The 26,372-nt window shown below is 63.0% G+C and overlaps 5 protein-coding genes across 6 annotated transcripts in view; 4 read left to right on the top strand and 1 right to left on the bottom strand.

Moving 5' to 3' along the window:
• Window positions 1-457: 457 nt before the first annotated feature.
• ZDHHC5 (zinc finger DHHC-type palmitoyltransferase 5) lies at window positions 458-14,961 on the top strand. The gene is made up of 12 exons (XM_041402274.1): window positions 458-568; window positions 2,713-3,983; window positions 9,314-9,435; window positions 9,797-9,954; window positions 10,040-10,212; window positions 10,312-10,414; window positions 10,697-10,788; window positions 10,870-11,002; window positions 11,415-11,538; window positions 12,278-12,390; window positions 12,535-13,415; window positions 13,720-14,961. The coding sequence occupies exons 2-12, from the start codon at window positions 3,880-3,882 to the stop codon at window positions 13,883-13,885; spliced, it is 2,169 nt and encodes a 722-aa protein (XP_041258208.1). The 5' UTR covers window positions 458-568; window positions 2,713-3,879; the 3' UTR covers window positions 13,886-14,961.
• On the bottom strand, window positions 14,699-16,861 carry MED19 (mediator complex subunit 19). The gene is made up of 5 exons (XM_041402279.1): window positions 16,597-16,861; window positions 16,055-16,311; window positions 15,885-15,981; window positions 15,710-15,804; window positions 14,699-15,597 (listed from the first exon to the last, which is right to left on the bottom strand). Exons 1-5 carry the CDS (start codon window positions 16,793-16,795, stop codon window positions 15,535-15,537), a joined length of 711 nt encoding a protein of 236 aa, XP_041258213.1. The 5' UTR covers window positions 16,796-16,861; the 3' UTR covers window positions 14,699-15,534.
• On the top strand, window positions 16,857-19,156 carry TMX2 (thioredoxin related transmembrane protein 2). Its single transcript, XM_041402276.1, has 8 exons — window positions 16,857-17,213; window positions 17,588-17,648; window positions 17,810-17,923; window positions 18,048-18,124; window positions 18,198-18,304; window positions 18,392-18,457; window positions 18,556-18,685; window positions 18,784-19,156. The coding sequence occupies exons 1-8, from the start codon at window positions 16,878-16,880 to the stop codon at window positions 18,919-18,921; spliced, it is 1,029 nt and encodes a 342-aa protein (XP_041258210.1). The 5' UTR covers window positions 16,857-16,877; the 3' UTR covers window positions 18,922-19,156.
• Window positions 19,157-19,224: 68 nt separating this feature from the next.
• On the top strand, window positions 19,225-20,493 carry SELENOH (selenoprotein H). 2 transcript variants are annotated; one of them, XM_041402281.1, is made up of 5 exons: window positions 19,225-19,361; window positions 19,596-19,840; window positions 19,916-20,061; window positions 20,134-20,247; window positions 20,315-20,493. In XM_041402281.1, exons 2-4 carry the CDS (start codon window positions 19,689-19,691, stop codon window positions 20,232-20,234), a joined length of 399 nt encoding a protein of 132 aa, XP_041258215.1. In that variant the 5' UTR covers window positions 19,225-19,361; window positions 19,596-19,688; the 3' UTR covers window positions 20,235-20,247; window positions 20,315-20,493. The 2 variants fall into 2 exon arrangements, with proteins under 2 accessions (XP_041258215.1, XP_041258216.1); XM_041402282.1 differs by having other exon boundaries at window positions 19,243-19,361; window positions 19,626-19,840.
• Window positions 20,494-24,664: 4,171 nt separating this feature from the next.
• The window catches only part of CTNND1 (catenin delta 1), a 28,936-nt gene continuing 27,228 nt past the window's right edge, over window positions 24,665-26,372 (top strand). The window contains exon 1 of the mRNA XM_041402176.1: window positions 24,665-24,685. The gene's annotated coding sequence lies outside the window, so the exon portion shown is untranslated. The remainder of the gene's footprint in view (window positions 24,686-26,372) is intronic.

The following is a 26,372-nucleotide window of genomic DNA, read 5'->3' as shown; positions in this document are numbered from 1 at the left end:
TGGAGCACCTGGCTACGTGTGGGAAGGCTGGAGAGGGGCTGGAGCAGATGAGCAGAGTGGAGTGGGAAGGAGGAGCACAGGGATGGCAGGGAGTAAAGGGAGGAAATTAGTGAGGCTTTACAAGGCCTTGAACCAAGAAAAGGAGATGCAGGCTCAGAGAAATGGAAGGTGGCAGCAGTCATGCTTGCAGATATCCCGAGGGAGGGAATTTGGAATTAAAAGAAATCCCCAGAAATGGAGATGAAGGAAACAGGAGCAGCTCCCCTGTATGAGTGGAGGGAAAGCCTGGAGAGTGGAGATGACTGCTCCAGAAGTGGCTGAGCAGAGCGGGAACTGGGAAAGTGCTCCAAAAAGGAGGTGCTGGGATGGGAAAACCAGGTGGAATTTCTGAGGGAGAGGGAAGGGGGAGTGAGCAGTGACACAGGCGCTGGGGGAGGAAGGAGCAGGGCAGGTCTGGAGGAGCAGCAGGAGAGGAGGAGTTGCTGGGCTGGAATTGGCAGAGGGAAAGGAATGGGAGGCAAGAGCAGAAGGGAATGGGAGGCAAGAGCAGAGCCCATGTAGGCCACAGGTAAGCAAGATGAGTTGGGGGTCTTTGGAGCAGGGAAGTCTGTGAGTGGACTTTATGGATAGGGACAGAGTGGCCAGTGAGACAGAGGATTTGGGACAAAGGTGGAGGGAAAGGAAGGGTCGGCTGACTGGAGGTGGGCAGGTTGTAGGGCTGGGAAAGGGGAGGGCTGGAAAAGAATATGTTTGTTTGGGAAAATTGGGGCCTGAATTAGTGTAATCTGTGGGAATTTGGGGTGGATTTTCCTTGTGTTTCTCCTGCACCCCTTAAGGACTGCAGAGCAGAGATCCCACACTTTCACAGCTTTTTCTCCAGGCTCTGCAGCAGGGCTGGGGGTCCTGCGGGGTCTCAGCATGCCAGGGGGATCAGGAAAGCATTCCCAGGAGCAGTGTGGTGGCTCTGGGAACCGGGATGGGCTCAGCAGCCTCCTGTTTGATGAATTGTGGAGTTATTCCGGGCACAGGCAGCTGGAGCAGGGACGCATTTCCATTGCTTCTCGCTGGGGTGTCACTTATGACAGCCCTGGGGCTCTCCCCCTGCTCATGAGCCTGTCCCATGGGTAGCTGATTCCATGGGGAGCTGGCTCTGGCACGCTCTGCAGGGAGCCTGTGGAAGGGCTGGAGCTCCTGGATCTCTGGCTTGGGAGGGCTGGGGCAGAGCGGAGCCGCGAGGCGCATGCCCACGGCGCCCTGCGAGGGCAGGGTGGGGATCTCCAGAGGAGGAATTATCAGGGAACAGCTCCTTCTGCCTGGCAGCGTCTGTTTGAACCCGAGGTGTGGCCGTGCCTCCATGGCGGAGCGTTCAAAGGGCCGGCTGCTCTGGGAGCACATTGCTCCTGCTAAAGCAATCAGCCCTGATGTCAGGCCTGGACTTCCGATAGCCCATCCCTGGAATTGCTGTTGGGCTCGGCTCTGTGGGGTGTTGGGCTCTTCCCCGAACAGGCAGAGCAGGGCTGGGAAACTGCTGCTCTCCAGGGAACTCTGTCCTTGCTACGGAAAACAACTTTCCCTGGTGTTACTGTTCGGTTGGCCCCGCTCAGGAGCTGCTGCCAGGTGGATCCTGCACATTCCCTGCCGGGCAGAGCATTGGCCCCACATTCCCTCTCAGTCCCAAGGGCAGGGAAGCCTTGGGCTGGGAAGTTGAGGTTTGGTCCTGCAGAGGCCGAGTGGCAGGAGCTGTTCCTGGGTGAGTCAGGCGGAGTGGCCGTGAGCTGGGGCTGAACCCACTTGGTGGTAACACATCCTTGTCATTAAAGCTGCCTTTAATTGGGTGCCACAGCTCTCCCAACCTTCACTCGTGGTTAGTCAGCGCTAGAGAGTTCCCTGCCCACCCCCAAGGAGAAATTGGGGAGGCAGAGAAAGCTGGAAGGGAGAAAGGAGTGAGCTGTAGGCTGCGCTTGGACCTGCAGTGCCATGGAGGCAGCAAGGGGAGGGTGGTGACAGACGGTGACAAGGTGAGGAGTGGTGGCTGTAGCAGCAGGAAGTGGTGGGATATGATGGATGATGGGCTTGTGGCTGCTTGGGGCAGGGCAGGGCCGTGGGCAGCGACACCTTCCACTACCCCAGTTTGCTCCAAGCCCCATCCAGCCTGGCCTTGGACACTTCCAGGAATGTGGCATCCACAGCTCCTCTGGGCATCTTGTGCCAGGGCCTCACAGGGAAGAATTTCTTCCCAATATCCCATCCAGCCCTGAGCTCTGTCATTTCAAATCCACTCTTCCTTGTGCTGGCACTGCAGTTCCTGATGAATCCAGAGCTGCAAAGGCCACTTACAATCATGGGATTGATGTTTTCCGTGTGCCTCCCCTGTCTCCTGCCCTCCAGGGAAGGGGGTGAGATTCCTGGATGTTTTTTCCTCCTGTGGTCTTCACCCTTGTGTTAAGTCCTGGAGTCTCTGCTCAGCCCCTGCCCCTCAGGGAGCCAGCACTCGCTGGTTCTGGGATTTGAGCCGGAGCTGCAGGAAGGAATTCATGGTGTCCCTCCAGTCCTTCCAGGGCTCAGGGTGGTAGAGGGGGTGGCCTGGAGTTCCTGCAGCAGCCAGTGCCCCTGGGCTGGGACGGGAGACGCCGTGGCCAGCCTGCTGTGGCTAATGACAGCCGGCTCCATCCCTTTTCTTGCCATGCTAATTTCTGTTGCTGTTTTTTCCAGGTGAGCTGTGGCACACCAGACCTCGAGTTTTAATGGTTTTATGTAGTTTTTTTTAAAAGACGGACGGATGGATGAATGAAGAAGGATTTTAACCAAGGAAAGGGAAGGGGAAAATGGAGCTGTTTGGAACAAACTGAGGTTTCTCCCCACACCGCCCAGGCCATGGGTGAGACAGAGCTGCTCAGCACCACTTCCACCCTTTGGTGTCTGTGGGGGTTGTAAAGGCACTCCCTGAACACCCCCTTCCCGTTCACCTGCTGGGAAATGGTTGCTGCAGAGAAGATTTAATGAAATTCCTGTCGCTCCCCAACCGCCAAGTGGATACTGAGCCCATGGAAGGGCCTGGGGGATCAGGAGAAAGGAGCAAGTAGGAAAACCCACAATCCGCCAGACCTTCCCCGCCGCCCCCCTCGAAAAAAAGGATTTACAGCTCAACCTTGCACCAGCTGTTCCTCGGCTTTAACAGACAAGAGAGAAATAAATAAAATTAAACGGCCACCGCCAGCCAGCCCCAGATCCCGGTGAAATCAGGGAGAGTGTTTCTGTGACCCTTCCAGCGAGGGGAGGAGGAGGAGGCAGCTCCGTGAGGAAGCTGGGATTGCTTGGAGACCACCCCCTCCTCCCGTGCAGCACCGGGGGCAGCAGCACAGCAGAGGCGGATTAAAAAGGAGAAGTGGCTGCCCTGAGGCTCCCGGAGTGGCTTTTTTGCAAGCAGTTTGCTGATCCTGTGCTCTTCTCGGGGTGCTGGCTGGGTGGGAAGCACCCTGCCCGAGGCTGGGGAATTCCCTCCCTTCAGAGCCTGCCTGTGGGAGTCCTGCTCCCTGTGGACTGCTGCCTGGACTGAGGCTTGGAAGGGGTCTCAGCATTCCCACTCCAACGGTTGTCCTGAACCCAAGTTCCCTTCTCTGTTGTGAATTTTTAATGTTTTTAACCCTTCTTCCCTGTGCCCGTGAGCTCTCACAGGGCAGAGCTTAGAGTGGGCTCCTCTCCTGGGCCTCCTGCTCCAGACCCTTCTCCGGACTGTCCGCCCTGGTCGGAGCTCACCCCAGGAGCAGGCGTGGGGGCAGGGTAGGGGTCAGCCCCTGTCCCCCTCCCCTTCTCATCCTGCTCTGAGTCCCCTGGGGCCTGGGCTATGCTGCGGGGCGGACCCCCCACCACAGCTCCAACATGCCAGCAGCCTCTGGAAAGAGATTCAAACCCAGCAAGTACGTCCCGGTCTCCGCCGCTGCCATCTTCCTAGTGGGAGCCACCACCCTCTTCTTCGCCTTCACGTGAGTCCCAGCTGCTGGGCCAGAGTGGGGAGGGCCAGCGAGGACAGGGAACAGGAGCTGGGATTTCCTCCCAGAGGGAAGGGGGATACTGTGCTCTGGGTGCTGCAGCCACAGCGGGAGCCATTTACTCCATGAGTTTTCCCAGGGGAAGCTGCATGTGGCAGTCCTGGTGAGGCACTGCTCCTCCAGGTCAGCTGGGTTGGGAACTGGTTTGTGACCTGTGGGTGGAAAACGCATGGATCACTTTCTCCTTTGGAGCCAGCCGAGGTGGATTGGTGGGCTGGGGCAGGACACGTGTTATTTTTAGTTTCGTAATCGATTTGTGAGCCACAAAGGAAAGTTCAGGGAGGAGAACTCTGACCCCTGTGCAGATCACTTGCTGTGTTCTGTCCCCTGCCCTGGGGCAACGAGGGTTCCATGTCCCTGGAGAGGGAAATGGCCAGCAGGTCACAGAGGCCTTGGGGGGCCCACTGGGCTGGGAAGTGGTGCTGGGTGCTAGAGAAGTGTGGTGACATCCCTGGGCTCTTGCTCTTTCCTGCCTGGTGACATGTGCCTCAGTGCTCAGGGGGGTGACAGGCCGGGGAGCAGAACCTCTGAGGTGCTGAGGGAGCCTGGCAGAGAGTGATTCAGCTGGGCTGGCACCATGGCACAGTGTGCCAGGCAGGAAAGCCAGAGCATGGCAGCTGGAATGGCTACCAGATCCTGCAGGGCATCCCCGGGGTCTCAGCAGGGATGTGTTTGGGGTCCTGGCAGGGTGCGGGAAGGACCTGCACCCTCTGCTTCAGGGAGCCTCTCCCACTCGCTGTTGCTGGGGCCACAGGAGTCAGCTGGAGCTGCGGGAGGCCAAAGGGACAGGTGCCATGGCCGCTGCCACTCCCTGGGAAGGAGCCATTGGTGCCGGGAAGGTCACCGTGGCTTTGGCAGCCACTGGGCAGGGACAGGGGATCTTGACAACCAAAGAGGGGAGCGGGGTTGGTTCGCCCCGTCCAGCGCCCGGCGCAGCTGGTGGTGTCACTCAGCAACGTGTGGCTGTCCCCTGCTGGGACACCGAGCGGTCACCAGGCTCCCAGGCTCGGGGTTTGGCTGCTCCAGGCTGCCAGATGCCTGTGGAAGTCGCTGACTCTTGCTCCTGTGCCAGGGGATGAAGGAGAAGCAGAGGGAACGGGCCGTGCCCTCCAAGCTGCGTGTGCCACCCCGTGTGTGACCTTAGGGGACAGGCTGGCTCTGTTTTGGCACAGTGGCTGCCGGACAGCTGGACCCCGAGCCCATCCCAGCCCTGGGTGCCAGCAGTGCCGCGAGCAGCCGCTTATCAGCGGTGAGAGGCAGCGCCGGAGCCGGCGCCGTGGAGCAGGTTTGGCCGGGGCAGGAGCACCTGGGCAGGTCGCTGTAATTGCAGGTCAGCGATGTTGTTTATCCGACTCCAGAACATCCCATAAATCCCCGGGCACGGCGTTGACACGGGCTCGGCAGTGAGGGAGCCGCGCTGCTCCCCGCGGGATGGGTCCTTTGGGACAGCGTCTGCCTGGTGCTGGAGCAGGTTGGCAGGGACGTGGGGCTCGAGGTTTGCCTCCTGCGTGGTCCTGGGGGCCACTGTGCTCCTTCCCTGCCTGGTCAGCAGCAAACTGGCTGCTGACCCCCTTGCCCCTGTCAGCATCCTGCCTAAGGCTGGTTCTTTGGGAAGTGCAATGGAAGCTGTGAGGGCGGGCTCTGGGAGACCTCCCCAAAAGAGGGAGCAGCCAGGGGTCTGCATGGCTCTTAAGGCTCCAGTTGTACTGCTTCCAGGCCATCCACTGGATGCCTTTTGGTCCATCCAGGATTTGTATCTCTGGGCCAAGAACTCTCTTTAATTGATTAATTTAATTAGGAGCTGCTGCTGTGCACATGGCCATGAGGCTTGTTGCCCTGGAGGGAGGGGCAGCAGGAGAGGGGATGTTCCTGCTTCCCCCTGGGATGAGTGGGGGTCCCAGCCTTGCTGGGCTTTCAGACAGGTGCTGATTTAGGATAGAAATTGCCCCTTGGGAACCATTTGTCCATTCCTGCATCTCCCCACTGGCTGGTCCCAGCTTCTGGTGCAATTGGCTCTCAGGTTCCCTGTCCCCTCCCTGGGGCCGGCAGTGCCACTGGGACACAGTGCCATGCCCGCTCCCAATCAGATCCAAACTTGTGTGAGGGTCAGGGTGAGCAGGAATTGCGATTGTGCCAAGGCTTTCGGAGAGCTGGAGAGCCCGTGGGTCAGAGCCCAGGGAACAGGCAGGGAGGCTGTGCCTGAGAGACTGCAGGGGCTGAGGGGCTGGGGAAGGGATGCCAGCAGGGAGGGACAGGCTTCTCCGGGCGTGACTGGTAGCAAAAAGCCCGTCTCATCCCGCTGTGACTCATGGTGCCCGAGGTTCCCCAAGTCCTCTCATGTGCTGCCAGGGACAAGTCCCAACAGCTCCTCTGGCCATGAGCGTGTTGCATCCCGATCCTGAGGGGAAACCCGATGGGTGCTGCGGGACCTGCGTGGCTGGTGATGGTGAGGAGCCTCCCTGCTCCTGCTCCTCCTGCCCCGTGTGCCCTGGGCTCGAGGCAGCGCCTGCAGCCCCACACTCTCTGTTCAGGAGAGCAAAAGGCAGGAACACATCACTCTCCTGATAAGGAGGCTCCCTCAGGGATGGGCAGCACCTTTGCTCCCTGCGGAGGGCCCTGATCCCTCCAGCGGGTGGGGATGGTCCCAGGAGGTGACTCCCTGGTTTGGGGGTCACCAGCATGGTGTCACCGGGTGGTCTGGCTCTGAGGGGGTTCCCATGACACAGGGTCCCTGCGTGTGAGGGAGCCAGGAAGGCAGCACGTTCTGGTGTTCCCTAGGGAGGGTGTTGTGCTTGCCCTGGCCCGTGAATCCCACCCAGGGGGTCTTGTCAGTGTGTCTGAGCCCAGGGACCTGCTGGGCACTGTCCTGCCCTGAGAGCTGTGTGTCCCTCCAGGAAGGGCTGGTTGCTGGGACAGCACAGAGATGTTCCCTTCCCCTGGTCTTTGCCTCCCTGTGTGCCCCAGAGCTTTCCGAGGCAGCTGGATCCTTCCCTGCCTCCCTGGGCTCTGTCTCAGGATCCAGGCCCCGTGCTTGGCTCAGCTGCGCTGTTGGCTGCTCCCTGTGTGGGATGAGTGCCCGAGCATGGGTCTTCCTGGCTCCCCTCCATCTCTTTCAAGCAAAGGTTTGGGCTGGGATTTCCTTTCCTGGAAAGAGGAGCTCCTTCCACAGGGTTTCTGGAAGGGCATTTCCTGCTTTTAGGGCTCCTCGGAGCCCCCTGGAGAGTTGGAGTCCAGCAGAGAGCAGAGCCAGGAGGCTTCTCTGAAGTGGAGTAGGAGTTCAGCTCAGGGACATGGGGTCCTTGGTTCTCCTGTGTCCTCACTCTCTACAACCCCCTCAGAGGAGGGTGTGGCCACGTGAGGTTGGGCTCTTCTTCCAAGGAACAAGTGATGGGACAAGGGGAAGCGGCCTCAGGTGGTGCCAGGAGAGGTTTCGTTTGGATGTTAGGGAAAATTTCCTCATGGAAAGGGTTGTTCAGCCCAGGGCAGTGGTGGAGTCACCAGAATACATGTGGCTGTGGCACTTGGGGACATGGTTCAGTGGTGGCCCTGACAGTGCTGGGGAAGCAGTTGGAATTGATCTTGGAGGGTTTTTCCAACCTGAACAACTCTGTGATTCCATGACTCCGTGATTCGTCTCTTGCTCGGGTTGTGGCCTGCCACTGCCACATAGGTCCTGTGCCTCCAGCACTGATCTCCAAGGGTTTTGGGGCACAGATTGGAGAGGACTCCTCCTCTCCAGCCTGTCCCAGCTGCAGAGAATCCGCCTGGCTGGCTTCCAGCGGAGGCGGCAGGGCCGGCATGGCTGGTGGTGCCGCTGGAGGAGCCGCTCCCCAGCCCGGGGCAGAGCTCGGGGGGCTGGGCCAGGAGATGCCAAGATGCCATCCTAGGAGATGCCATCCCGGGAGATGCCATCCCGATACGGAGCAAGGAGGCAGCGCCCAGGGTGCCCAGCAGGGCAGCTCCTCAGGAACGAGGGGGAAGAGGCTGTGGGGAAGGTGGTCTGCAGGAGAAGCGTGGTGTGGTGTGTGGGGCCTGGGGGGGCCAGAGAGGAGGAGGAGGAGGAAGAAGATGAGTGTGCTGGCTGGCTTGGCCATGCTGTCCTCCTTGCCAGGAATGCCCAGCAACCAAAAGTCTGCCCTCCTGCTCTCTCATCCCTGTGCCTGGATGGGGGCAGCCTCAGCCTTGGCCTGTGAGAGCAGATCCCACTGATGATTCCCACTCTCCCTGGGGCACAGAGCAATGCCCGGTGCTGGGAGCACCTTGCCCTCTGTGCTGCCAGGTGTGTGCTGGAAGGGTGTGCCCACTTCTCCTGCCCTGCCGGGGCACTTCCCCCTGGCACAGCTGCTGCTCCTCACCCGGGGGTGCCCCCTGCCCTCCTCAGGGCCCTGAACTGGGACAGAGCCTTGCACCAGCTGGAGCCTTGGCATGGCTCTGGGAGCTGCTGTGACAGGACGGGGCTGCCTCGCCTGGCGATGGGACCCGTCTCTGTGGGTGGTGGTGGAGGAGGGGACGGGGCCAGCGCCTGCCCCTTCACCCCAACCTGTGGGGATTACGGTGCTGGCACCATATGTCACCCTGCCTGCCCAGCCCCACTCTGCCCTGGCCACCTAAATCCATCGGCACTTAGCCCGGTGGGGGGAAGAGAGGGACAGATGCTGCCCTAGATCTGTGGGATTAAATCCCAGCAGCAAAGCAGATTAGGGAATTACGCTGGCGCCTGCAAGGGGGAAGCCCACTCTCCTGAGCCTGCCCGCTGGGGCAGGAGGGAGCAGGGTGATTCCCTCACTGTGCTCCCATGGCTTTTTTGGAGGAGCTGGCTGGGGTGCTGGCTGGGGTCCCCATGTCCTGCTGGAGCTGTCCGTGGGATGTGAGGAGCATGAGTGGCTCTGGAGGCACCGGAGCTGGTGCTGATTTCATGTCCCCTCACAGGGTCCCCTCTGCCCCCGAGCAGCTGGTGGGGCACAGGGAGGACGACATCCTGCTTTCTGGCAGGTCCCCTGGGTGCCCCCCATGCCATTGGCCTGGTTTTCCCTGTTCCCAGCACCACTGCTCTGTGGGGCCCTCCAGTGGGGTCCCGAAGGGGAATTTTGCTCCCTGAAGGATGCCTGGAGCACGTCCCACTGTGGTCCCCAGGTGCTCCCCAGGCCGGGGTCAGGCTGTGCTGTAGAAGTGGCTGCAGTGTGGGTGTGGATGCGCTGCTGGGAGGCGGCGGGAGTGACACAAGTGAGGAGGGTCCGAGGGTCTCACGGCTGCTGTGCCCACAGGTGCCCGGGGCTCAGTCTCTACGTGTCCCCCATCATCCCCGCCTACAATGCCGTCGTCTTCCTCTTCGTGCTGGCCAACTTCAGCATGGCCACCTTCATGGACCCGGGCATATTCCCACGAGGTGAGTCTGGCTCTGGCTGGGAAGAGCTGCCTCCTTGCACCCTTCCTCCGAGGTAAAGGGGATTTCTGGGTCCCAAAAGGCTGGCAAGGAGCCTTCCTCACCCTGCCCAGTGGGATCAGGCAGTGACAAGCGCTACAGGGATGGCAGCTCTGGGTTCAGCATCCCAGGTTGGGTCCCTGGGGCTCAGGTAGTGTCAGGATTCTGGAGCAGGGCCTGGGAGAGCCTCCCCTGGCCTGTGTTTGGGGGTCCCTGGCTGTCCCTGTGCCAGGTGACAGGAAGGTGATGCTGGGAGCATTCGGCTTGGGCAGGCAGAAGCCTGTCGTAGCTGGGCCCTGACGCCATGCCGGGGTGTCCCCATCAGCTGAGGAGGACGAGGACAAAGAGGACGATTTCCGGGCCCCGCTGTACAAGACGGTGGAGATCAAGGGCATCCAGGTGCGCATGAAGTGGTGCGCGACCTGCCGCTTCTACCGCCCGCCGCGCTGCTCCCACTGCAGCGTCTGCGACAACTGCGTGGAGGTGAGCAGCTGCCGGGGCCTCCGCCAGCCCCCCGCGGGGCAGGGAGCCCCCCGAGCACCCCCTCACCGAGCCCCATCCCCGGCAGGAGTTCGACCACCACTGCCCCTGGGTCAACAACTGCATCGGGCGGCGCAACTACCGCTACTTCTTCCTCTTCCTGCTGTCGCTCACCACGCACATCATGGGCGTCTTCGGCTTCGGGCTGCTCTACGTCCTGTACCAGGTGGAGGAGCTCTCCGGTGTCCGCATGGCCGTCACGTATCCTCCTGGGCACTGGGAGTGGGCAGGGCGTGGTGGGGTCTGGGGGCGGCGCGGTGCCGAGCGGGGCTGTGGCTGCTCCTTAGCTGGCTGCGGCAGGATGGTGGTGATGTGCGTGGCTGGGCTCTTCTTCATTCCCGTCGCTGGCCTGACAGGCTTCCATGTGGTGCTCGTGGCCAGGGGCCGCACTACCAACGAACAGGTACGTCCGAGGGGCTGTGGGGGGACTGCCAGCCTGGCCAGGCCACCTATGGATAGATACATTTTGGGATTTCCCGGGAGAGTATGGGTGTGGATGGGCTGGATTAAAGATGGGGGAGGCCCCTGAGCTGGGGAGGTAGAGCACAGGGTCACTGAGGGGGCAGCTGCATCCATGGGGGAAAAGGAGCTGGATCTCAGAGTATCTCTGTCCTGGTCTTGAGGGTGTCCTGGGGTGTCCTGAGGGAGCTGGCGTGGCTGGCTGTGACATTCCTTTGTCCCACAGGTGACGGGCAAGTTCCGCGGGGGCGTCAACCCCTTCACCAACGGTTGCTGTAAGAACGTCAGCCGGGTCCTCTGCAGCTCCCCGGCACCCAGGTGAGCCTGGCTTCTGCATCCCTGGAAAAACTGCTCCATCCCGGGCTCCAGGCCGTGACCTGCCTACCCCCAATTCCCCAGGTACCTCGGGCGCCCAAAGGCCGAGCAGACAGTGCTGGTGAGACCCCCATTCCTGCGGCCCGAGGTGTCGGACGGTCAGATCACTGTCAAGATCATGGACAATGGTATCCAGACAGAGCTGAAAAGGACAAAGGTGAGGAAGGTGGGGACCAGCGCTGCCTGCGCTGGGGCCCTCCACGGAGCCCAGGGGTGCAAGCCTGCATCCGTGAGTAGAGAACCGAGTGAGCCTGGTCACGTTCCCTGTCCCAATCCGTGTTGTCTTGTTCTATGTCCCCGTGGGATGGAAACTGTCCCCCTCCCATGTGGCAGTGACCACATGAGGCTTTGCCCCCTCCAGTGCCCTTATTGCTCCCATCCTTCCCCACCCTCTGCAGGTTCCCCCTCCTTGGCACTTCCAGGACCCACCCGGGGCATGCACTGCCCCCTGTTCTTTTGGATGGCCCGGGAGGCAGCGGGAGCCCCCAGCGCCGCTGTCTGTGCCCTGCCAGCCCGAGGGGCCTGAGGCCTTGGCCCCTCCTGACCCTGCCTGCACTTTGTCTCTGCAGTCCAAGGGGAGCCTGGAGGTGACCGAGAGCCAGTCTGCTGACGCCGAGCCACCACCCCCACCTAAGCCCGACCTCAGCCGCTACACGGGCCTGAGGACACACTTAACCCTGGCCACCACTGAGGGTAAGGAGGGCACCAGGGCCCTGGCAGCCGCTGGGAGGGGAGCCCAGGGCTGCACCAGGCAGGCCAGGAGCCAGGGCTGTAGGTCAGACCTGGAGCACGTCGGCATTCCTGGGCTGGTGTACGTGGCCCCTTGCCCTTGGAGAAGCCTGCAGGGGATGCTCACAGTCAGCTTTGCCCTGCCGGAGGCCGAGCCAGCATGGCGCTGTCTGGAGCCACCAGGAGCTGTGCCTTGCAGCCGCCGCGCTGCCAGGACGGAGGAGGCGAAGTGGTGGCGGGCCTGGCTCAGCGGCACAGAGCGTCTGTGGCCAGCTCCGTGTGGGCTTGGCCAGAGGTGGGATGTGATGGGCAGAGCCTGTGGCAGCTGCTTTCTGCAGCAGCTGGAGACCCCACAGCTCTCCCGGCCCTGCCTGGGGTCTGCTGCCCAGTCCTGCTGCCCGCTGAGGGCTGTGGTGTGTGTGCTTCCCATTGAGCTCCCTGACACCCCCGTGCCGTGCACCCCCAGGGTGTCACCCAGCCGGGGCTGCCGCAGGGGCACGGAAGTGCCAGCCCCACACGTGGCTGTGGGCACAACCCTTCCTCCCGGTCTGTCTCTCCCACCCCGGCGCACCTCCCCTGCAGCCCGTCCCTGTCCCTGGTCTGTGTGCCCCAGGCTCGGAGTCGGTTCTGAGGCAGGGAAGGCGGGGCTCGGCGTGTTCCCTGCCCGCAGCCGCCCTGAGCGTGCCCCTCTCTCCCGGCGCAGACAGCAGCTTGCTAGGCAAGGACAGCCCCCCGACTCCCACCATGTACAAGTACCGGCCCGGTTACAGCAGCAGCAGCAGCTCGGCGGCCCTGCCCCACTCCACCAGCGCCAAGGTAAGGGCGAGCCCAGCGCAGGGGACCATCCCCGAGGGGATGCCACCCCGTTCCTGGTGTGGGAACTGTTTAGGGCGTGCATTGGGAGCTGCACAGGGGCCCCGTGGTCATTCTGTGGGTAACTGCTGCCCCTCTGCCCCTCAGCTGAGCCGAGTGAACAGCCTGAAGGAGCCCAACTCCATTTGTGACAGCGGCCACAAGCCCAGCTACCGATCGGAGCCGAGCCTCGAACCCGAGAGCTTCCGCTCGCCCACCTTTGGCAAGAGCTTCCACTTTGACCCTCTCTCCAGTGGCTCCCGCTCCTCCAGCCTCAAGTCGGCCCAGGGCACGGGCTTTGAGACGGGCCACCTGCAGTCCATCCGCTCGGAGGGCACCACCTCCACCTCCTACAAGAGCCTGGTGAACCAGACGCGCAACGGCAGCCTCTCGTACGACAGCCTGCTCACGCCCTCCGACAGCCCCGACTTCGAGTCGGTGCAGGCGGGCCCGGAGCCCGAGCTGCCGGTGGGCTACACCTCGCCCTTCCTGTCGGCCCGCATCGCCCAGCAGCGAGAGACCGACCTGCACGGCCGCTTCGCCAGCGCTGCCTCCCCCAAGCACGCGGCGCCGCGCGAGCCCTCGCCCGTGCGCTATGACAATCTCTCCCGCCACATCGTGGCCTCCATCCAGGAGCGGGAGAAGCTGCTGCAGCAGCCGCCGGCCCCGGGCCGGGAGGAGGACGCGGGGCTGGCGGACTCGGGCATCCAGTCGACGCCGGGCTCCAGCAACGCCCCCCGCACCAGCTCCTCCTCGGACGATTCGAAGCGCTCGCCCCTGGGCAAGAACCCGCTCACCCGCCCGGCCCTGCCCCGCTTCGGCAAGCCCGAGCCCCCGCCGGCGCTGCGGGTGCGCTCGCTGGGCTCCCCCGACCAGCCCGCCGCCCCCCACCTGGGCAAATCCGTGTCTTACAGCAGCCAAAAAACAGCCTCTCAGGCCGGCGGCCCCGAGACCGAGGAGGTGGCCTTGCAGCCCTTACTGGCACCAAAGTGAGTACTGTGATGGCACAGGGATGTGTGTGGCCTGTGGAGGGACCCTTGCCCAGTGCCCCTCCAAGCCCCTGGGGCAGCAGAACACCCTTCCCTGGGGAGAGATGCTGGGAAGAGCAAGAGAAATCTTCCTGCTCTTCCCAGAACAGAGCTGGTGCCCCCCACACCTCCTCAGTCACCCCATGGGCCCCTCAGAATCTGGAGTGGGTGCTGGTGGTCCCTGGGACGGGCAGGGCTGTGGTAATGCTGGCTGCCAGCATCCTGTTCCCCCTCCTGACCCCATGTCCGTGCTTCCTTCCCGCAGGGACGAGGTGCAGATGAGAACGGCCTACAGCAAGTCCAACGGGCAGCCCAAGAGCCTGGGCTCGGCCCCACCGGGCTCGGGGCCGGTGCCCCTCAGCAGCCCCACCCGCGGAGGTGTCAAGAAGGTCTCGGGTGTGGGGGGCACCACCTACGAGATCTCGGTATGAGGGGCAGAGCCGCCGCCCCCTCCCCTCGTCCCCGGCGGCCCCCAGGGACCCGCCGTGCCCAGACACTTGTGGACTCCCGGGAGAGCCGGGCGGGTCCCCCCTGCTCCTCCCTGCGCCCCCCGGGCCACGGGGGCTGCACACACCCGCGGGGGGCTCGGGGAGGGCTCGGGGGGGCCGCAGCCCCGGCACCGCCTCGGCTGCGCCAGCCACTTGTGGGCCTTGTGCAATCACCCGCTCGCCTGGCGTGGTAGGAACGGATTGTTTTTAAACCAGAATACTTTTTTTTATTATTATTGTTACGGATTCTATTTTTTTTCTCTTTCCGAGTTACCAGGTGTGTGTATATATAAATATCTATATATATAAATATAAATATTAAAAAAAAAGAAAAAAAAAAGAAGCAGAAATTATATATCTTACCCAGAGAGAGGAAGAAACTACCCTGCTCAGGGCCTGGGCCCTCCCACCTTGTCCCTGTCCCCAAAGGAGGGATGTGGGGCTGCTTCCTGCACCCATGGAAGGAGCTGTGGTAGGTGCTAGGTGCCACTGTTCCCTCCCTGAAGGGAGCCATGGGGTGCCAGGTACCCACCCTGGGACACTCCCCTCCCTGATCCATGGTGTCCGCAGCCTCCAGCCCCCTTGGGGGGCCCAGGGTGGGGACAGCACCCCCACACCCCCAGCCCGAGCTGGCACAAAGGCCCCAGCGTCCCCCCCACGCAGTTTTTGCTCTTTGTTCTCTTTCCCCAGGGGCTGTGGTTGGGGGGTTGGTGGTTTTGTTGCCTTTTTTTATTTCTGTTAATGATTCCGAGGAGGTTTGTCGCTGTCGCAGGGGTGTTTTTATTTCCGCTCGCTCGGGGAAGAGGCAGGTGCATCCCCGGAAAGCAATATTTTCTCATCACATGCCAAAAAAATCCGCAGCCAAGGAGCCCCGTGCTCCCTGTCCCCAAAGCCCTGCCGGCACTACCGGACTCTTTCTCTACGGCAATAGCTCCCGTGGCCCCGCACAGCCACGCCAGGGTTTTTTATTATTATCAGCCATTTTAAAAACAAGGAATAAAAGGATATTTAATGAGCCACCCCGGGGCCGTGCGTGTGCTTTGTTTGGTGTCCAGGGATGGAGCAACCCCTCCAGGGCTCCTGATCCTCAGGGTCTCAGCCTTCCCCCCCATCCCGAGGGAGAGAGAGAAGGGAGTCTGGTAAGAGCTGAGCCTGGCCCACTTTTGGGGAGGCTCCGACTTGAGGCAAACTCTGCTCCCACAGAAGGTAAGGATTTTCCAGGCACGGGAAAAGAGGCTCCAGGGAAGGTGTTGTGGGTGCTGGTGAGGTTTGGGATCCAAAGGAGGGCACCCTGCACGCTCCAGGGACACCTTGGTTTGGGCTCCGCTGTGACAGCCGAGGGTCACAGCAGCCACGGCCACCAGCCCCTCCTCAGAGCAGACTTTAAAAGGTGACTAGAAAAGAGGCTTTGATGGTCCAGGTTCTTCAGGTACAAAAGCCCAAGGTCAGCACCCACGGAGTCCGTGCCCCTGGTCCTGGGGGCTGCAGGGGTGTCCTCTTAGCCAGGGGGTCAGGCCAGCCCCAGTGTCCCTGGGGTCAGCCGGGGCTGTTCCCATGGGCCGGGGGATCCCCAGGGTGTCACCGGCGTGGCCTCACCGTAAGCTGCTGCTGGCCTGGGAGCTGCCCACCCCCGGGTGCTCCGGGCTGTGCCGGTTCTGTGGAGGAAGGACAGACAGAGCCTGTGAGAGCTGCTGGGCAGCAGTGCCTTGGGGATGGCCACTCACAGAGCCCCTCAGGGGCCCAGTGGACCCCAGCCTTGCCACTCACCTTCTTTTTCTTCTTCTCTTTCTTCTTCCTCTTCCGCTCTGGATCCTCCTCTTTTTTCTTCTTTTTCTTCTTGTGGTCGGAGTCCGAGGGGGTTTCTGGAGAAGCAGAAGCGCCGGCTGAGCCGATGCTCTGCCGGTGCTGCAGGGGAGCAGGGGGGCGGCTGTGGCACCCTTACCTGGGGGGACGGGGTCCTGCGTGCGGCTCTGTTTGTGCTTGTGCTTGTTCTTCTTCTTAGGCGGCTGGATGTGCATCAGCCGGCACTGCTCAGGCAGCTGTGGAGAAAAGGGGCTGGTCAGGCCACGCCGGGCGCCTCCCACGCCCCCGGCTCCAGGCCCCGGGGCTCACCGGGCCGGCGTGCAGGCGGAATCCGGTCAGCATGGCACCCGTGAGCGGGGTGAAGGAGCTGCCGCAGATGGGCGGCTTCTCGATGAGCGAGCGCAGGCTGCTGCTGTCGTGGGAGCCGGGCAGGTCGATCATGCCGGGCAGGTCGGGGAGGAAGTTGCTGAGCTTCTCCTTCACCTTCTTCCCGCAGAACTTGTTGTAGGCGTGCTCCAGGTTGTAGTGTGTGATCAGGTTGGTGCTGCCCGTCAGCTCCGTAGTGCCTGTGCGGTCGCGGCAGGAGTTGGGGAGGGCGAAACGCCCCGAAGACGCCGCAGACCCCTCTCCCCGGCCGAGCCTAGGCTCCGGGACCCCCTGCACCCCCCGAGCACCGGGACCCCGGCCCCGGGGACCCCCCCGCCGCCCACTTCCCCACCGGACCGCGCGTTGCGAGACCCCGCCCCCGCGGCCTCATTGGCTCCCGGCGCCGTCAGTTCCCCTCGCGACAGCGTTCCGCCGCGCTGATTGGCCAAGCGCGGCACCCGCCCCGCCCCGCGGCCCGCCCGCACCTGGCAGCTCCCGCAGCAGGTAGAAGGGGCCAGCGGCGGCCTTGCGGGCCGCGTCCTCGCCCGGTGGCGGCGCGGCGGTCGAGGCAGCGGGCGGCGGTGCGGCTCCGGCGCCGGGAGCCTTGGCGGGCCCGAATCCGAGCGCGGCGGCGGCGGCGGGCGGCGGCTCCGCCGCGCCGAACAGCGCCGAGAAGTTCTCCATATTCCCGGCGTGCCCCGCGCGGGGCCGCCCCGCCCCGCCATTGGCCGAGCACCGCCCCTACACCGTCCTGCCTCCCGTTGCTATGGGAGACTCGTCCCAGCCTTCTGATTGGCCGCTTCTCTCTCTCCTCTCATTGGCCAGTGCGGGCAAGGGAGCGCCCGCCTCGCCGCTCGCCATTGGCCGGCGCGGGTTGGCCCCGCCCCCCGGCAGTGAGCGGGGCGGAGGGAAGATGGCGGTGGTGGCGCCGCTGCTGGCGCTGCTGTGGGGGCTGCCCGGGCTCTGCCGATGGCTCGCCCAGCCCTACTACCCGCTCTCCGCGCTGCTCGCCGCCGCTTTCCTGCTCGTGCGCAAGGTCCCGCCGCTCTGCCGTGGGCTGCCCTCGCAGCGGGAGGATGGCAACCCGTGTGACTTTGACTGGGTGAGGCGGCGCGGCCTGTCCCCGGGCCTCTCCCCGCATCCCTGGGCTGTCCCCGGGCCTGTCACCACACCCCCGGCCCTGGCTTGGCTCCCCTCCTGCTGTCACAGCACCCCCGCCTGGCTGAGGGAGGAGATGCCCGGTAGCCCCTGGCGTTGCTCTGCGGTGTCGCCCTACAGCCCAGAGGCCCCCCCAGGCTCTGGTCGAGCCCATGGCCCCAGGGCGGCCCCTGTGCTCGCTGTTCTCCCCCGGCAGGGATGGGGGCTCAGGGCTCTGGCCGGGCCTTGGGGCCAGTAGGGCCTGGCATGGCCACAGGCCCCTCTGGCTCCAAGGTGTCCTGGGCACTTGCAGCTCATGCTGTCCCTTCTCTGTGCCAGAGGGAGGTGGAGATCCTCATGTTCCTCAGCGCCATTGTCATGATGAAGAACCGGCGCTCCAGTGAGTCAGGGGGACTTGGGGGGCTGGGGCTGCTTATGGGGTCTCCTCCAAGGAGCTGAGTGGGGTGGTGTCTGGAGGACCACATCCAGCCCTCCCTGAAGTTACCCCCAGCCTTCTGGGGGCATCTGGCCCCATCCCTTATTCCTGTCTCCACATCACAGTCACCGTGGAGCAGCACATCGGGAATATCTTCATGTTCAGCAAAGTGGCCAACGCCATCCTGTTCTTCCGCCTCGACATCCGCATGGGGCTGCTCTACCTCACGCTCTGCATAGGTGAGCCTGCACGTCTTCCTGCCCTAGATCCGCCTTGTCCTGGCTCCCCCTCGCTGCTCTGGGGTGGAGGAGCTCTGTCCCAGGCCCTCGTGGCACTGGGGGGCTCAGGGTGCTGTCATTCCAGTGTTCCTGATGACCTGCAAGCCACCCCTTTACATGGGCCCTGAATACATCAAGTACTTCAGTGACAAGACCATCGATGTGAGTATCTCCCCAGCCCTGGGGCTTCTGGGGGGCTCTGCCCACCCCCCTCTAAGCCCATGCCCTGTGGCAGGAGGAGCTGGAGAGGGACAAGCGGGTGACATGGATTGTTGAGTTCTTTGCCAACTGGTCCAGCGAGTGCCAGTCCTTTGCCCCCATCTTCGCCGACCTCTCTCTCAAGTGAGTGGCACCCACTGGAATCTTGGTGGGTGAGGGGGCCTGTGGTCCCCTGCGTCCCTCACAGCCTCGTGTCCCCATCCTGCCCAGGTACAACTGCTCAGGACTCCAGTTTGGGAAGGTGGATGTTGGCCGGTACACGGACGTCAGCACCAGGTGCGGGGAACGCAGCCTGGGCAAGCAGGGCTCGCTCTGGGGCAGTCCCTGTGACCCTCAGGCCGCCCGAGGGTCACTGTTGGCTCGTGCTCACACAGGTACAAGGTCAGCACCTCGCCTCTCACCAAGCAGCTGCCCACCCTCATCCTCTTCCAGGGTGGGACAGAGATCATGCGGCGACCGCAGATCGACAAGAAGGGCCGGGCTGTGTCCTGGACCTTCTCTGAGGTGCGTGGGACCCTCCAGCCCTCTGTTCCCCTGCCCAGCCTGTGCCTGGGAAGAAGGGGGGAGCACGAGGTGCTGATGCTACTACCTCTTGGCCACAGGAGAACGTGATCCGGGAGTTCAACCTCAACGAGCTCTACCAGAAGGCCAAGAAGCAGTCGAAGCCGCGGGAGGAGGGGCCTGAGGAGCCCCCAGCCGTGCCGGCGGCTGCGCCTCAGGAGACCAAGAAGGACAAGTAGAAGCTGCCCTGTACCGTCGCCCATCACTATGTCACCATCCGCCTGGTGGCAGCGGCCCCGCGGGCCCGCCCAGCCCTGCCCGGAGCCGCTCTCCGTGGGGACTTGTCCCGGCTGAGCGCCGGGAAAGCAGCGGTGCCCCCCGGCCCCGTGCGGGCAGGGCGGTAGGAGGGCCCCGCCTCGGTTAACGCTCGCTCTCATCCATCGCTGACAATAAACGGTCCGTGCCGTGCCTGTGTCCCGTCTCCGAGTCCGTGTCGCTGTTCCCGGTCCCGTATGGCCGCGTATGGGGGCGGCGCCCGTGCGGAGCGCGCGCTCTGATTGGCTGGGGCGGCGCGGGCGGAACCGGAGCCCACCGGGGGCTTCCCGCGCCCTTCCCGGCCCCGCCCCTTCCGGCCCCGCTGCCCCGGCGGCGCGCGCTCCCGGCACGTGGCCAGCGGCAGGTAGGAGGCGGCGCGGCCGCGGCAGGGCCCGCTCTGTGCCCTCCCTTCCCCAGGGCCCCGCTTCCCTACGCTCCCCAGCCGCACACCGCGCCGGGATCCCTGCGGAGCCGCTTCCCGCCCTCCACTGCAGGATCCCCGCGGCTCCCTCGCTTCCCCCCATGGCGCAGCGCCGGGGACTGGCCCTTCCTGGCCCTCTCCCACAGCAGTGTCCCCATATGGACCCACCTTTCACAGCAGGCTACCTGAGACCCCTTCTCACCCCAGAGCGGCATTCCTGGAGCCCCCTTCCTGCTCCGGCGTAGGCTCCACCGCCTCGGCTCTCCCAGGATGGCTCCCCGCGGGAGGAAGCGCGGAGCCCAGCAGCCGGCGGCGGCCGAGGCACCGGAGGCAGCGGGAGCCCCGCAGAAGAGGGCGCGGGCCCAGGCCAAAGACGAGGGCGGCCCCGGCGACATCGGCCCCCGTGTGGTCATCGAGCACTGGTGAGCAGCCGAGGTGCCGAGGGTGGTGCGAGCCCCCTGGGTGCCCCCGGGTCGCTGACCGCCGTGTCCCCGCAGCAAGAGCTGACGCGTGTTCGGGCGCAACGCGGCGGCGGTGAGCGCGGCCCTGCGCGGGGCCATGGCCCACCTCCCCGTGGCCATCAACCCGCGGCCGCCGCGCAGGAACAGCTTCGAGGTGTCCCTGGTGAAGGAGGACGGCAGCAGTAAGTGCTGGGCTGGGGGGCGGCGGGGGCTCCCCGGCACTCCTGATGCCATAATCGCCCTTATCTCCACAGCCGTGGAGCTGTGGAGCGGTATCGGGAAGGGGCCCCCCCGCAAGCTGAAGTTTCCCCAGCCAGAGACCGTGGTGGAAGCCCTGAAGAGCAGTTTGGCATAGAGGCGTTGGCCAGGTGAGCGGGGATGGGACGGGACGGGACGGGATGGGATGGGACGGAACTGACTTCCCTCTCTCCACAGCCGAGCCAGGACCGGTGCAGGTGGCATGAGCATCCATGAAGAGGCGAGACCAAGTGGGGGGCACCTGCCAGCCCCAGTCCCGTCCCTGATGCTGCAGCTCTGCCACTGCCAGACCCCTGGCTCCCTGCACACCCCGTTGTTCCCCCAATCTCCAATAAAGTTCAGTACTCCACGGCACAGTTCCAGCCCTTTATTCCAAGGACACACAGCCCAAGGGGTGCAGGCACTGGTGGGGAGAGAGGCAGAGCCAGCCCCCCCTAGGTGAGGACATCCACCTCCTCTTCTGACTCAGATGAAGGATTGGGCCAGAGGCACACTGTGCCAGGGGGCAGGAACAGCTCCTCTGTCCCCACATCCACCTCCTCTTCCGTGGTGTCACTTCCCGGGGTCCCTGGGGGTGCTGCCTGCTGGCAGCCCTGCAGGGACACAGGGGAGTCCCCACGCTGCTGCATCCCCTTTGCACTGCGGGGCTGCTGGGGCGGGGAGGACTTGCTCACCTGCTCCCGTGCATCCTCATCCTTGGGGGGCTGTGCTTTTGTCACCCCCACCGGTACTGGTGAAGGGACAGGGGGGGGCTGCACGTCCCGCACCACCTCCCAGCACCCCCAGCGCTCCACCTTCCGCAGCCTCATCCGCCCGATGGGGCTGGGGTGCGTGTGCCCCAGAGACTGTGGCTGCTTTTGGGGGGACACCCCAGAGCTGGCACTGCTAGGCTCAGCTCTGTCAGGTGCCACCACGGGGGAGACTTCCTGAGTGGAATGCAGGCAGGAGCGGTCGAGCTGCCGCTGGGGTCCCAGTCTCACCAGGCGTCCTCCCCAGAGCTGCAGTGACTCGAGCTCGGTGACACGGAGGCGGCGGGCGGCTGCCAGCACCTCGTGCACCTCCTCCTGCGTGACCTCCAGCTCGGCAGTGTAGAAGAAGCGCACCAGCTTGCGCAGCACCCCAATCTTCAGCCCCGCCAGCTCCAGCACCACCCTGCAACCCTGGGGGGGCAGCTCCCGGCCCAGCTGCTCCATGAAGAAGGGGCTGCAGACGGAGAGAACACTGCAGTGGGCCACCACTGCCTCGCCTGCAAAGCAACGGCGGCTGTTACTGCCCTGCAGCCCCTCCTGCTCACACCACTCTTTCCTAGGGGGGTGCGGAGACCCTGCCCGCAGCTCCCCAGACGCGCCGGCCCCTCCCCTGGCGATGCTGCCCGCTCACCTTCAGCCCACAGGACCACATCGCAGAAGACGTCGGCTCGCTGCTGCTGCTGGTGGAGGTGCTGGAAGGCCGTGCGCAGCAGGCGGGTGCTGCGGTACAGCAGCTGCGGGCTGGCTGTGGGAGAAGCCATGGCCGTCCTGCAGGGACACACAGCGTCCTGCTGGGGACTCCGGGCACAGCGCCTGCCTGCCCCCCTCGGGCTGTCCCAATGGTTTGGGGCTGGGATGTGGCGATGTCTGCAGAGCCCCGTGTGCCCATTTCCGTCCCGGCAGCGCCGCGGGACAGCTCCCGCTGTCCCCGCGCTGTCCCGGTGTCCTCCGGCCCCGGCCCCGGCCCCTCCGCCCCAGGCGGATTCCCGGCGCCGGGGGCGCCGGGGGCACCGGGAGCGGTGCTCGGCGCAGAGCCGGCTGCTGTAGCCGACCCTTCCCGCAGCCCTCCCCCAGGCGCGGTGCCCCTGCTCTGCCCAGGCGGTGGAGGCGCCGCTCGTGTTTCGCCGTGTGATGGCGGCCGCGCTGAGGGCAGCCTGGGGGCGGCCACCGCCTGTGGGGCAGCAGGGGCTGCCCCTCATCCCACCTTCATCCCTCCCTCATCCTCATCGGGCCACGGACACGACAGCCGGGCCAGGGCTGCTTGTGGGCACTGCAGTGGTGGCGCTGGTGAACACGAGGTCTGTGTGTAGCGCCTGCCGTCTGGAGCAGCTCTGGGTTCAAGGGCTCAGAGCCCCGTGATCCACCTTGGTTTGGATTTTCACAGTCCACCCGTGTGACCTCCCGTGTAAGGAACGGTGTTTTTGTGCCCCAAACTCCTGAAGGGGAGGATTGATGGTGCTTTGGAAGCCATCCTTCAAGCGAGCAATGCTGCCCACTTAGTTTGAAAGTATTCTGTCACTTTATAAAGGACCCATTGTACAAACATCTGCGTCAGTCACTCCACATACATGAACAAAGATTGTAATCCATCCACATCGCCTGGAGACAGTGGCTGTTCCTACAAACAACCCAAGTGGGTGGAAGTTTCAGGAGCTGCAGAAGGAAGGGAGTCTGAATGTCGCCATAGAGTTTAAATCCACAAAGTCTTCAAATGTGGTCTTGCAGAGGGATTTTCATTTGGTTGGACATGTGAGGGTGGTTTTTCTTTTCTGTTTTTGCAAAATGGACACAAACCAAGGAAGAAAGTGGCTGGTGCCAGGCCTGGGCCAGCGGCCTCTGAGGTCACTGGCAGTCTGTCACTGCCCCCGGGTGGCTTGGAGCCCAGCCCGGAATACCAAGGGATGCAGCAAAACAAGTAATTTCATATCAAAGTGCTATCATATGCTCATAAAAATAGAAGCAAAATAGAGATGTTTCCTCCCCCACCCCTTGCAGTCCTTTGGAATTACAATGATCGGAGCTGTCGCCTGGAAAGCCTGACCTCACTGGGAGTGCATGGATCCAGATGCCATGCCGTGCCCTGTGACAGGGACCACAGTGGGACAGGGGGCAGCCACATTCCAGCGAGCAGGGCTGGGGTGCTGGGGTTTTAATGTTCCAGCACTAAACCCTGTCAGGCAAAGCCCCCGCTCCACTGTACCCCAACAGCTGCAGCTCTGCTGCCCCCCCCTCAACGAGTGGCCTTGTCTGCCCTTAAAATTTACTGATACTCGAACTGGCAAGCGAGCGACCACTCCCATTGTAGGTACACAAAAGAGGCCTTTTATGGTGTCATTTTTACTAGTATCCAAAGCCAAACAACAGAGAGTGGAAAAATTACTGGCAGCCTTTTGTCACATTGACCCCTCTCTCTAAACTCCGTTGCTGCTACCAGATTTTCCTGGAAAAAAGTATGGGATTGCAGTTGTCACTGCAAAACGTGTCAGACCATGAATCCTTCTGTCCACATTCAGGTGCTCAGAGGCTGCAGACCTGCAGCACAGCTGGTGTCCTTGGCCATTGGCTCGTGGCTCGGCACAACCCTGGGTGACTCAGAGGGTTGGGAATGTCCAGCAGGGCTTATCTCCTGGTGGGATTCACTGCAGAAGGAAGGCAAGGCCTAAACTGTGCTGGCTGTTCAGGCTCCTGCTGCTATTGATAGGAGGAGAGGCCTCCTCACAGGACAAATCTCGTCTTTCCAGTGTCTCACAAGCCCTGAAATCAGCAGTTTCTGAGCCAGTTTTTGTAAGAGAAAGGAAATCCCCGTCTCAGTTCTCATAGCCAGGATCATTTTCAGCTATGTCGCCTTTGCCTGTGTTGCAGGGCAGGACCTGCCTCTGAGTCCCTGCTCTCCAGAGGGACCTTGGACCCTGTGCAGTGGCAAAAGGGATGGATGAAGGCAAAATCTGAGGCTGGGAAAGGCACTGGGAAAGGAGAGGAAGGAGAGACTGCATTGTGGGGCTGGGAGGGAAGGAGATTTCTGTGCATGCTTCAGCCACATGTACAAAGATGTACCAGGAATTTGACAGTCTGAGGGCACGATAGGATGCAGCCAGGCTGAAAGCAGGATGGTCTGTGGGCATGGGAGAGCCCAAGCACGGTGGGAGGCTGGTGGGAAGCAGGGACAACACCAAGCACATGGAGCTGCACTGGGAAGGTGTCAGGGTGGGCTCTGGGCTTGCTTTGTGGCCTGGCATCTTCCAAGTGGAGCTGCAAAGCTCCTTCAGGCCCCGCTTCCCTCCTTCTCCCCCTTCAGCGCTGTCGTCCGACATGAGTCGCTTCACCCCCCTGGTGCCGCACTTCCCCTCGTGAGGGAGGGACAACGACCTGTCGGGATTCCCATAGGAAAGGGGCTGCGGAAGGGCCGTGTTATCCTGACCTGGAACAATGCAGGCCATCCCCCTGAGCTGCCTGCGTGGACCCGGAGACAGCAGCCTCCCCTTCCTCCTGCCCTCGGCCGCCGAGAGCACGGGCCTGCCTTGTAAACAAATTGTCTTGCTCTGTTCCGGTGGCAGCTGCACTTCTGGGCGTCTCATCTGGGAAAGGCATCAGCTGTAGGATGAAAGGGGATGTGCAAGATGTTATTACAAGCAATTACTGTAAAAGAGGGGAAACTTTCCCATGCTAGGAACACATCTCTCTTCTTCCCAGAACACAGTGGGACAGGCTCCTCTGCCCCAGGAGTTACAGTCAAACAAGAGCGTGATCTGCTGCACAGTGAGCTGAAGCTGGAGGATCAGGGTCCAGCCTGCCTTCCAAAGTAAGCATGCGCTGCCGGGTGTTCCAGCTGTCAGGGCAGGGCTGGGGCAGGGCCAGTGCCTGGGTAAACGCTGTGCAGCTCCATCCTGGGGACAGGAGGCACTCCCCCAGCGTTGTAAGAGCACCTTTAGTCTTTGAAGAGGGCAGAGGGAGGGTGTGACCGTGCCGGCTCCATGCAGGAACCTCCGAGACCCTGCTGCCCCGACTGCCCGGGCAAAGGCCTCAAAGGATGTGTCATTGGTGCTGGGATGGAGGAGCAAGGTGTTTCTGATGCCTTTTCCCGGAGGGAGAACTGCCTCTTGGGAGGTGTCAGGTGAGAGAGGACTCTTCCTCCCAGAAGGAATTTTGAGAGCACCTCTTCTCCTTCCTTGTCCCTGAGACTCAGGGGTTGCACCCACCTTCCTCCTTGTGTGGGCCAAGAGGAAGGGAGGGCAGATTGGAATTATTTCTAATCTGGGAGCTGTTCTCACTCGAGGCACAAGGCTGAGAGGGGACCCAGCTCGCTCGTTTTGGGTGACAGCAAGGATGAAGGGATGCAGAGAGAAGGTCTCACTCGCCTGCTGTGGGATGGAGAGACCCTCTCCCCCCTGGGAGATGTGGACCAGCTCTCCCTCTGTTTCCAGCTGGTTGGATGGTGTGTTTTACAAACCAAACATCAGGGAGGGTTTGGGGATCCCAAGCCTAGATCATCTCCCTAGATGTGCCCTTTGTATGCATCAAATTTCGCCTCATTACACCTTTCTGCACCACCTTCAGCAATCCCCACCGAGATCAGGATCACCTCCTTCACACCTCCATCCGCAGGCTGTTATCACATCCTCCCTGCCTCCTAGTGCATATTTACGCCAGGAATCACCTGTCCCACCCAAAACCATCCCCAGCTCCTTTCCTCTGTCATTATCTCACTAAGAGTTTGGCAGTCAGGAGCAAGCAGGGTTCTTCCCGGTGCCTGACCAGGGACGAGGCAGAAAACTGTCACCTTCGGGGGACCTGGACTTCTCCCAGGTGAGCAGCCCGGAACACGCCATGGGGCTGGCCCGGCGTCACTTCTTTGCCTCCCAGGGAAGGGGAGCCCCTCCACCACTGAGGATGAGCACCTGCTCCCTAGAGCCAGAGGGAATGGGGTAAACTCCCAGGGACGTACTGCAGCCCATCCTGCCATGGAATCTTGCTCCTGGGCAAGTTCCGCCCTGGACAGGGTAACCTGTTTTCCCGCCGCTCCAGAGGGACAGGCCGGAGGAGGCTCTACTCCGGGGGTGTCCCGGAGAGCCCCTTGCTGCACCACGCCGGGGCAGACCCGGACCGTGAGGAGGAGCCGGTCTGCTCCCCGGGTCTGCTCCCGGCGCCATGGCCCCGAGGTGCAGCCCATCTGAGGGCAGACCCCGGTTTGGAGAACATGCACCGCTGGGGCAGATCCCACCGGGATGGAGCACGCGGGGAACACACCGTCCTCGGGACAGACCCCACCGGGACATCCGCCCCGCCCCGGTCCCGCCCGTCCTTGTCGCGGCTGCTGACGCCGGGGGCGGCCCCGCGCCCGCCCCGCCCCGCCCGCCGGACCAACTTCCATTTTAGGTGCGGGAGCGGCGCGGGCGCACGGCGGGAGCCGACCGACCCCGCGCTCTGCACACACCGCCCCGCGCCGCCCGGCGGGACCCGGCCTGACCCGCGCCGCCGCCGCACCGGGC

This window comes from Onychostruthus taczanowskii, unplaced genomic scaffold, assembly GCF_017590055.1.
Source record: "Onychostruthus taczanowskii isolate IOZ18803 unplaced genomic scaffold, ASM1759005v1 scaffold195, whole genome shotgun sequence".
NCBI classification, from domain to species: Eukaryota; Metazoa; Chordata; class Aves; order Passeriformes; family Passeridae; genus Onychostruthus; species Onychostruthus taczanowskii.
Note: the sequence above shows the minus strand (reverse complement) of the source record. Positions and strands in the feature narration are given on the sequence as shown.

Excerpts from the sequence above, each read along its gene's own strand:
- ZDHHC5 (XM_041402274.1), top strand. The coding sequence starts at position 3,880 with ATGCCAGCAGCCTCTGGAAAGAGATTCAAACCCAGCAAGTACGTCCCG. Across the intron at positions 3,984-9,313 it reads ACCCTCTTCTTCGCCTTCAC|GTGCCCGGGGCTCAGTCTCT; the intron begins GTGAGTCCCAGC and ends CTGTGCCCACAG. Across the intron at positions 9,436-9,796 it reads CCCGGGCATATTCCCACGAG|CTGAGGAGGACGAGGACAAA; the intron begins GTGAGTCTGGCT and ends TGTCCCCATCAG.
- MED19 (XM_041402279.1), bottom strand. The coding sequence starts at position 16,795 with ATGGAGAACTTCTCGGCGCTGTTCGGCGCGGCGGAGCCGCCGCCCGCC. Across the intron at positions 15,982-16,054 it reads TCCGCCTGCACGCCGGCCCG|CTGCCTGAGCAGTGCCGGCT; the intron begins GTGAGCCCCGGG and ends TTTTCTCCACAG. Across the intron at positions 15,805-15,884 it reads GCAGGACCCCGTCCCCCCAG|AAACCCCCTCGGACTCCGAC; the intron begins GTAAGGGTGCCA and ends CTGCTTCTCCAG.
- TMX2 (XM_041402276.1), top strand. The coding sequence starts at position 16,878 with ATGGGAGACTCGTCCCAGCCTTCTGATTGGCCGCTTCTCTCTCTCCTC. Across the intron at positions 17,649-17,809 it reads GATGAAGAACCGGCGCTCCA|TCACCGTGGAGCAGCACATC; the intron begins GTGAGTCAGGGG and ends TCCACATCACAG. Across the intron at positions 17,924-18,047 it reads CTACCTCACGCTCTGCATAG|TGTTCCTGATGACCTGCAAG; the intron begins GTGAGCCTGCAC and ends CTGTCATTCCAG.